General features: G+C 36.7%; 1 protein-coding gene across 1 annotated transcript; it reads right to left on the minus strand.

Moving 5' to 3' along the window:
* Positions 1-551: 551 nt before the first annotated feature.
* On the minus strand, positions 552-5012 carry LOC124379319 (PR domain zinc finger protein 12-like). Its single transcript, XM_046839581.1, has 5 exons — positions 4730-5012; positions 2198-2388; positions 1897-2052; positions 1476-1590; positions 552-999 (listed from the first exon to the last, which is right to left on the minus strand). The coding sequence occupies exons 1-5, from the start codon at positions 5010-5012 to the stop codon at positions 569-571; spliced, it is 1176 nt and encodes a 391-aa protein (XP_046695537.1). The 3' UTR covers positions 552-568.
* Between the last annotated feature and the right edge of the window lie 5218 nt (positions 5013-10230).

Genomic DNA, 10230 nt, shown 5'->3' on the forward strand with positions numbered 1-10230 from the left:
CAATTTTAAAATGTATTATTCCTAACATTGCTATCCAGTAGAGCTGTCTAATGTCTTCGTTTTAGAAAAACATGTCATGGGAGAATTGCTCAGCTCTGCTCCTTCTCCTTAAGATGGAACACAGAAGGTGTGAAAGCTCTAACACAACGTGATCAGCGGGAGGTCTTAAATCACAAACTGCTCCTTTAATAAGTGAGCCCCTGTTTAGATTAAAATCAGAATACACTGTTTACACGATTGCAGGATGTTAATGGCATCCACAGGCCCTAGGATCTCTGAAGGTGGAGATGTTCCTACATAGCCTGTATTAGGTTTTTAGATTGTGCTGAACATCTCTTCAGAAGGTTGTAGACATGCATGTGCATTCGCCAGGACAAACTGATATAAGGATGCAAGTATTCTCAAACCCAGACTAGTGTCCATCAACAAAACATAGTGATGCAGATCATAACCAAGATTGTACTGTGCACGACGGATAATCGTAACGCACAACGTTTGAGGAGGAAGTGCAAAAGTGCATCATTGTTCGACCGACATTTTCTAAGTGTGTGTCCAGTTTCTGCACTCCTCAGAGCACCATGGTGGCTATGTGGTGCACCAGGGGCACCGTCTGCGCCATGGAGGCCATCTCTGATGGAGAGGCAGGAGATGGCTGTCTGGGTTCTGTACTGGTGCCTGCTGGCCGGTGTCTGGCGCTCTTCTGGTGCGCACGGAGTCCTGCCAGCTGCGAGTAGGCGCTCTGGCACACGTGGCACTTGTAGGGGCGCTCGCCGGTGTGCAGGCGCACGTGGTTGCGCAACGTGGACGACTGGCTGAAGCGGCGGTTGCAGAAGCGGCATGCGAAGGGTTTGTCCAGCGTGTGGATGCGCATGTGAGAGCGCAGATTACTGCGCGAGTTGAAGCCACGGTGACAAATGACGCAGCGCATGCGGCTGGACGCAGACGAGGAAGTGGACGAGGGAGAGGTTGAGGAATTGCTGTCGCTTGAGTGGGAATCATCTGGGAAGAGAGACGTCAGAGTGAGATTTCTTTATATGCATGTCTTTTTTTTAGTTTGGAGGTCTCAAAAAAAAGTCTAAACATGATGGCGTTTTCATCACATTTTTTTCACATGATTATGGGGAAATATCCAATTTTTTGTTCACGTCAAAAGGTTTTAGGAAATAAAACATTTTTCTTAAAAATATAAGAACAATGCTGTAGGACATCTATCTATGTTTTAAGATCCCTAAAATCAATTTATTCCACATCGCATTTACTTTTTTTGCCATAATTAATGAACACAATAAAATATAGGCGCATTGATTATGATTTTAAATGTTATACCACACGTCACCAGTAGAGGGTGCACTTGCAAAAGAATTTCAAGCTGACTATTTTAAGTTCTTTATTATGTGATCTTAAATACCCTTATGTCCTTGTTATTTATTGTTGTTATTTATTGATGCTATATATATCACACACATCACACTTACCATGCCTGTTTCTTTTCTGATGCTCATCCTCAATGCCCGGAACACCAGGAATTCCCAGAAAAGTGTTATGTGAATTCCCATACCAAACGAGCAACTCTTGGTCAGGAGGAATAGTCTAAAAAAATTCAAAATTAAAAAATTTACTTTCTAAAATACTAAATAATTCTATATATATTTATCATGCATTAATATGCCAAAGGTTTTCGAAAAAATATGCATCAGTGTATGAAGATTATTTTATTACATGCCTTTCTACAAAGCGATTTATATTAAAGACAGATTACAACTGAGCAGTGATTCTGTCATTTAATCTCACAACCTGTCAAGCCTCTGTCCAGAGCTTTAATCAGTGGTTCTAGCTACCCTAGACATAGCAAGACAGGTGTCCCCTGGGATAAACTGATAAATAAATGTCTCTAACCTCCACAGCCTTGTAGAAGATGCTGCTGCCAATCTGCACCACCTCCAGGTTCTGCTCCTGCTCGTTCCTTGCACACTTGATGTAAGTCATCCAGCTGCGTTGGTCCTCCTGACTGGCATCTATGAAGCAGCGCACCGTCCCATCTTCATTAAACACCTATGTGCAGAGGACAGGATTTAGGATTAATTGAGTGCAATAGAATTATTATTTTGGAGGGCAATCACACTACAATCATTTCTGAAATCTGGATGCAGACTTCTCTATTGTGTATCACAGATATGTGTTTAAGGAAACATCTGACCTCCCACATCAGGTTGTTGTTCTTAAGCAGGTCCACATGCTGGGGATAGAGAACACGACCTGTGAATGGACCCATCTCAGTCCCAGCTTTGATCCACGTCTTGGAAAAGATGCCCAGGCCTTCCCCAGGGATGGAGCTCTGAGCGATGATCACCTCATTAGGAAGCACCAAGCTGGACAACTTCTGAACCTCTAGAGGTGGGGGGAGTGTATGAATAAATTGATTTTGTGAAAATATATATTTAACAATGATAATAATAATAATAATAATAATAATAATAATAATAATAATAATAATAATAATAATTACAGTAATAATAATAATAACAATACATTTTCATAAGAAAATTCGACAAATAAAGCACTACAATTGTTTTATAATTGATTTAGATATTAAAATAATAAATTTTAATAAATATAAGAATTTAAAAATACATTTCTGGTATTGTTTTTGATGTTGTGCATTTTTTTATTATGAAAGGGTGGCATCCGATTTTGAACATGAAGATATCTATCTATCTATCTATCTATCTATCTATCTATCTATCTATCTATCTATCTATCTATCTATCTATCTATCTATCTAATTGTTTGAACATACGGGTATTTTGCGGTGATTAATGTAATTAACGGGCAGTGCAGTTGATTGTCGGGGTGGTGGTGGTGGTCTTGGTGGTGGTGGTGGTGGTGGTGATGGTCGTGGTGGTGATGGTGGTGGTGGATGGGGGTCTTTGCACTTGAGGATTCGTTCAGGAGCTTTAATTCATTTCATGTCCCACTCGGAGAATTTTTATTCGTGACGCTGATAGAAAGCAGAGGTTAAACGCTCCTCTGTTTACTCGAGGCGCAGAGATTCGTTGCGGTTCACCCCGCGATATTCATTGGGTTTTTTCCCCTCGCAGAAGCCGGGGGGAGACTCATCTAATTCCAAATTCATTATCCCCCTTTTTACAGAAACTTTGTAGCCATAAATTTGCCGTGAATGAACGGGAGCTTGTTGTAAAAGAGCCGCGGATTTCACAAACAAACCCCTGGAAAAGAGAGAGGGAGAGAGGGAGAGAGAGAGAGAGAGAGGAAAGTGTGGAAGAGAGAGAGAGAGGGGGAAAGTGTGGTGGTGATTTGGGGGAAGATTATTCGGCTGACCTGCTGTGAATGGAGAGAGAAATGGCCTTCATGGTGCATTAGAGGAGGAACAGCGATCTTTTCAGGACGCAGAAAGAAAGAAAAAGAGAAAGAAAGAGAGAAAAAGGGAGCGATTAGCTGCCAACGCAGGAAAAGATTCCGGAGATTGATGAATTGATGAATGAAATTATTTTCTTTTTTTTTTTGGCTAATCTGAAAAGAAAGGGATCTCTCTTTCTCTCTTTCTCTCTCTCTCTGTGATTCTCAGGTTTTCTTTACTGCAAGTTTTCTCAGGTCAAAGCACAAAGTTAACCAAATGCCTTTACTGCCTTTATGCCTTCAGAATTTATATATATATTATTTAGATTGAAGATTGAACTTCTTGATGTCTGGAGCTGTTTATTTGTATCCAGCTGTGCAGATGTTAATTGAGTTAATTGCCTGTATATTAATTTAATATATCCCTGTCTGGTTATTATTATTATCTACATCTGCATCAAGCTTTCTTCTGTTTAGTTCAGTAACCAGCTCAGTTATTCACGTTTCCACTTCACGTGATCTATTAATGTAGCGTTATTAATATTGCGATTTTAATTCTTCTGAATTTCCCCAGACCCATAAATCAGTCAACTATTTTTTTTTTTTTTTAAGAATGGTATAATTAATAATGGGTTTATTAAAAAAAATTAAAAGATTAAAAACGTAGCCTAAATAATTAAATATTAGTATTAACAACAATACAATTATTATTGATATTATTACTAATAATAATAATAATAATAATAATAATAATAATAATAATAATAATAATGCATTATACCAGCGCTATTACCATACCGTGTTCCATATTCACGTGTAAAAAATGCGAAATAATTTGGAATACTGTTATAACGCACATTCCATCGATTTAACTCTATCTATCTATCTATCTATCTATCTATCTATCTATCTATCTATCTATCTATCTATCTATCTATCTATCTATCTATCATGCATATTTGGTACTTGGTATATTTTTTTTGTTCGCATAAAATGAATTTGACACGTGATCAATTGGAAATAAAAACTAAATTATTGTTTACTTATTTATTTGTTTAAAATGTTTAGATTTTTGTTAAATAGTGTAGATTTAGAAAACTGTTTGTAGAAAACGTTTAAACTGTTAAACCTTTTTGTTTATTTTTTTGTTGAATGTTGTAGATTTTAGCGTCTGGGTTCAAAACAACCGCAAAAGTTTCATTTGTCGCAAAAATGTGCGGCCACGTAAACATGGGATAAGTAAAGGTGTGTAAAGGCATTTCCGAGTTTAAAGAATGTAATCCTAAAACCTGTTCGTAACAAGAGGATAATCATGCCATCATGCCATCATGTGATCAGAAGGTTGTGAAGAAAAGATGATGAGCTGAAATACCTCCAGAGAAGGACTGCGCCAGGACCTCAGCGGTGAACGCGGTTTTGCTGATGGGATGCTGCGGCTTCCCTTCGGAGACTTGATGAAAATGATGATGATGATGGTGCTGTTGGTGGTGAGGTTGAGAAGGATGAGGCTGAGGCTGTTCTCCAAGCACGTTCCTCCATCGCCCGTACAGAAAACTGTGCAGGACATCCGAGGTGATGATTTCGCACAGAGACAGATTTGGAGACTTGAAGCCGGACTTCATCCTTAGAGCTTCGGCGGGGAAAACCGAGCCCATGGCTGTGTGTCCTTGGATAGTAGAAGAGAAGACAGAAGAGCTGGAGGAAAGACACACACAAGAGAGGATATTCCTTCCAAGTCTCAGAGAGCTTCCAGTCGGCTCTTATATGTGCGCGTCCTGCATCTAATGAGCTCTTAATGGTCCTCCCTCCCTTCCTCATGGGCTTGTTCTTTAAGGGGGAAACTCTTCGTCTAGGTAGGTCGGGGACAACCCCCTGTTAAAGAGCGGCGTGTGAGTGTGTGTGTGTGTGTGTGTGTGTGTGTGTGTGTGTGTGTGTGTCATTGTACACTCCTAGGCATAAATCTGGTAAAGTCTCTAATAGAAGAAGCAAAAAAATTGATGTAAAATAGATTTAAACCGAACAACACAAAACCTGGCTCTTTATGACACCCTAAAACGACGTGTAAAGAACGTGATATGGCACCAAAAAGTGATGTCTTTCTCACTCCAATACATTTCAAGGCGAAATATTGAGATCTTTTACCTGATTGCATGTTGTGCACCTTTAGTAAAGCGCTCATCCGTGGTCCTTCACATCATACAACATCTTCAAAACGTGTCCTATTCACGTGTCCAGGTGATAATAGTGAACATAGAAAAGACGCACCTGTTCCACTGAGCAAGAAAAAAGAATTTCCTGACTTCATGATTTCAGAGAATGAAAAGTGCTGAGCATTTGCATGTTCTGAAATTGTTCTAGAAGGGAATAATTCTCTAAAGAACCCTTTAAAGAGGAACAAATATGAACTCTATTAAAGAAGAAACCTCGTTTAAGTGAGTGCGTGTGTTTTATGTTTCATTGGCAATCAATTTGTCACGTTTTTAAAACAGTAGGTAAGGTTTAAAACACAATTATAGACCACAGGATCTTAAACCCTGGTCCTGGAAAACCCTTTGGTTTTTTTCTAAGAAATATTATCCAAGTAATAATGTACATATTGTACATAAACTGTACATCATGCTTATGCAGACTAAATATATATATAATTGATCTAAAATTACTAGTGAATTTCTCAATAAGTAAAGAACAAAAGTAGGCATGAAAACATGCATGCAGTACAGTTTATTTTAGAAATTAGAGATCATAAAAATTATTATTTTTAAATTATTTAATTTGTAAAATAAACTATATATATATATATATATATATTAGGCATGAATGATATTTAATTTCCAAAATAAACTGTACTGCATGCATGTTTTCATGCCTACTTTTATTCTTTACTTATTGAGAAATTCACCAGTAATTTCAGATCAATTTGATCGCAGGTCTCATACAAACACAACCCCGAAATTTCAGAAGTCGTAGGAATTGTAACGACAATATTATATTATAAAGACAAAGCATGTCGGAAGTGAAGCTTATTATTATTTTTTTTTTTTTATCCATGTATGAATATTTTCTAACATATTTCTGCCTGGTTTCTAGTTTCTTATTTAAACGTGTTAGAAAAGAGTTATATTAGTTATAGCTGTATTTTAAAAGGCGCTTTTTTATTATTCTAAATAAAAGCCGCATATTTACTTTAGTCAATCAGAGGTAATTGTGGGGTCGTGTGACTTTCCAGATAATAGTAATAATGGTTATCAAAAAAACATACATTTTTATGAACAGAAGCATATACACGCTCTTTCCCATCTTAACAAACACAGTAAAAAGAAGAAGAAATCTCAGCAGTTCAGTCCTGAGATTCTCTTCTACATATTTTCTCATGATTTTCGCATCTTGCGGCTTGTTTGCGTTTTACATCCATAAAGAGAAAAGAGAGAGAGAGAGAGAGAGAGAGAGAGAGAGAAAGAAAGAGAGAGAGAGAGAGAGAGAGAGAGAGAGAGAGCAATGCGCTTTTACTGCATTGTTCCTTCTTTTCCCAATCCCCCCATCTCTACCCGCTTATGAAAGGTAATTAATATTCATAGTGGTTCATATGAAGCCTTCAGCTTTTTTTTGTCTAACTCTCTCTGTTTTCCTGGATGGAAAAAGTGTTTTTAAGAAGCACTTTTTTTCCCTCTGAACATCTTTATCCCGTCCTATTCTCCATTACCAGCGTGAAAAGTGGCTCAAATCAATCTTCCACGGTGTGTTTTTTTTTTTTTCTCTTCATTTTTCCTTTCTTTTTTTTAATCAAGAAGGTTTGACGCATTTGCCCTGGCATGTGAATCACTAAAGCCGGGATCTGCAAACATTGCTCTCAAACTATAGTTTACTATAGGCTCTGTCCAAAATCACAAATTGGTCACTTTGTAGTACACTTTTTTTTTCTTCACAGGACCTGAGAAACCATAGCAGCAAATCGATTAACATTAAATAATGAATTAATATTGTTACTTCGGTTAAGTTTGGATTGATTTCGTTTTTTTATTGAGTAAAACTTTACTTTTCAATAGTCATTAATGTCCAATTATATACCTTAAATTATTATTAAAGGTACAGTATATCCGTGCATCCTGGTTAAAATGTATGTGTGTATATACAGTATATATATATATATATATATATATATATATATATATATATATATATATATATATATATATATATATATATATATATATATATATATATATATATATATATATATATATATATATGTGATATGTATGTATTTATATATGGTATTTGGTTTCTTTATTTCTGAGATGGATTAATGATCATGTTAAATAATAACATAATTCTAATAATTCTCTAATTCTAATTATAATACATAGTAATGGTCAAATGGCAGATGAATTTTTTTTATTTTAGTTACTAAAAACAAGGTGACAGATTGACAAATTGAACTGTAAAAAAAAAAAAACATCCTGTTCTTCTATTGTTTTACATCTTAACCTAAAGAGCAACAAATCTATAAGTGTATAGTTCCTGAAACTGGTAGCATTTTAAAGAGATCTTTAACAGAACAATAGTTTCCATATTGCCTTTAAAGTTCTACAATAAATGGACAAAAAATGTATGGACACCTGATCATATAATTGGTATGTGATTTTTTAAAAATCCCATTCCACATTTTAGTACCCATTTGCTGTTATAATAACCTCCACTCTTCTGGGAAGAAGATTTTGGAGTGCACTTATGCAGATTTGTGCTCATTCAGCCACAATTGTAAAATCGGATACTGATGTAGGTGAGGTGAGAAGACCTGAGGTGCAGTCAGCATTCACATTCATCCCAAAGGTGTTTAATAGAGTTGAGTTCAGATCTCTATAGGAGGAGATCTTCCACTCCAAACCATGTAAAGTATATCTCCTTGGAGCTGGCTTTGTCTATCATGCTGAAACAGGTATTTGTCTCCCAGTTCAATTGAAGGAAAAATCAGATGTTTCAATGCTTTTGTTTATATTGTGTACAACACACTGTCTTTTTATGTAGTTTGTTATATATATATATTTATTTATTATTTATATTTCAATTAGACTTAAGAATTAATGATTCCCCTTATAATTATTATTTAAAGACAATCTATTTATTGCTTTATTGAAATCATAATTTAGCTTGTATGGATCTTGCCGATCACCTTGTATGCCTGTGTAACGTTACACTTCTACACTCATGTTTTCCGTAGAAAGTGTATGAAAGTCATCTTCTAGCCTTCATCAGTGTCACTTTCTGACCACAGCATTACTACTGGCAAGGGATTTTGGCGTGGTGGATTGTTTGTGGTGTTTAAAACCCTGGCAACGGTGCTGTAACTAATACACTCATACCAGAACCACACACACACACACACACACACACACACACACACACACACACACACACAAAACCATGACAGTGTCACTGCTGAGCTGAGATCGATCCACTACACATATAATACGTGCTCAGAGATAGTGTGTTCAAGTCTCTCACTATAGGTTAGAGTTCAAAAACTGCCACATATCATTTCATCCTGAATTTTCAAGTGTTTTATGTAAAAGCTATAATTTAAGTCGTATAATTTGCGAGTGGTAAATCATTATCATTTTGTACACAGGAGTACAGACGATCCTTTGGGAATCTTTTTTTGAGGCCCATTAAAAAGGGATTAAGGTGGAAAGGCACACATGCACACACACACACGCACACACACACACACACACACACATGCACTAAACACACTGGGAGATCTGTACACTTCAAACACTGCTCAGTATTGGATTTAATTTAACATTGACAAAAGCTGATGTTTATATGGATATTTATATCATTAAGGATCATTGAATTGAATTTAATGAACATGTTATTTATTCAGGATGGAAATGTGCATGCTGGGACTTTGGCCAATCGTCATCCACAAAGAAGAAAAAGTTTAAGCAGATTTTTGAGAAGAAAGCAGCGAATTACACTGACATTTATTTAGAAATCTGATTATTACCAGACAACTATTACTGTATGTTTGCAAAAAAATATTGTTTTTGTTTATTTACAGCATTAACGTGTAGTTGCAGTATACACAACACTGTAGGCTGTATGTTCAGGATCTGGCAAGGAGCCCATGGCTCCTTTTTCTCCTCCTCCACTCACTAAATGAGATTAAAGCAACTAAGACATGTTTCATTTCTCCATGGACTTATTTCAGAGAGGATGAAAAAAAAACAAGAGGATGGAGAATGGAGGTATGAATGAGGGACCAGCTGCAGACTGTCAGCAGGAGGGAGGATCTTCTCTGGCATCGAAGGCTCCTGCTGCGTCCAACTATCATCCTGAATGGAAAATGCCCAGAGAAGGTATTTGAATATGTGAATATGGCAAATCCTCCACACGGCCTATCTACTGGTCCACATTCAGCCAACGTGGCAGCATGAAATCAATATAGTGATTTAAGTAAAGCAATTCTTAAGGAAAAAAAAAAACAAAAGGCAGAAAAGACTCATCACATAGTTGCATCCTATTAGGAGTGCTTTCTCTCCTCTGCTAAAGCTGTTGTTTATAATGCATGCAACCTGTTGCTCTTAAAGGAACAGTTTGGGTTAGAATGAAATCAAACATGTTTGGTGCTCATAGTAGGAAGATTTGAATGTAGTGGAAATTTCACAGAAAAGATTTCAGGATATTATTGATTGGACGTATGTTCACACTAGCAAGCAACAATTAACTGGTCATCAAAGGAGTCCCCGTTTCCTATTATAGTACTCCACTCTTCTGGGAAGATGTTCCACTTGATTTTGGAGAGTGCTCATGGAGATTTGTGGTGTTTAGTTGATGATGCAGATGAGGTGAGGAGGCCTGGGGTGCAGTCAG

This window comes from Silurus meridionalis, chromosome 25 (assembly GCF_014805685.1).
Source record: "Silurus meridionalis isolate SWU-2019-XX chromosome 25, ASM1480568v1, whole genome shotgun sequence".
NCBI classification, from domain to species: domain Eukaryota; kingdom Metazoa; phylum Chordata; class Actinopteri; order Siluriformes; family Siluridae; genus Silurus; species Silurus meridionalis.

Excerpts from the sequence above, each read along its gene's own strand:
- LOC124379319 (XM_046839581.1), bottom strand. The coding sequence starts at position 5,012 with ATGGGCTCGGTTTTCCCCGCCGAAGCTCTAAGGATGAAGTCCGGCTTC. Across the intron at positions 2,053-2,197 it reads ACAACAACCTGATGTGGGAG|GTGTTTAATGAAGATGGGAC; the intron begins GTCAGATGTTTC and ends CTCTGCACATAG. Across the intron at positions 1,000-1,475 it reads TCAGAAAAGAAACAGGCATG|ATGATTCCCACTCAAGCGAC; the intron begins GTAAGTGTGATG and ends CTCTCTTCCCAG.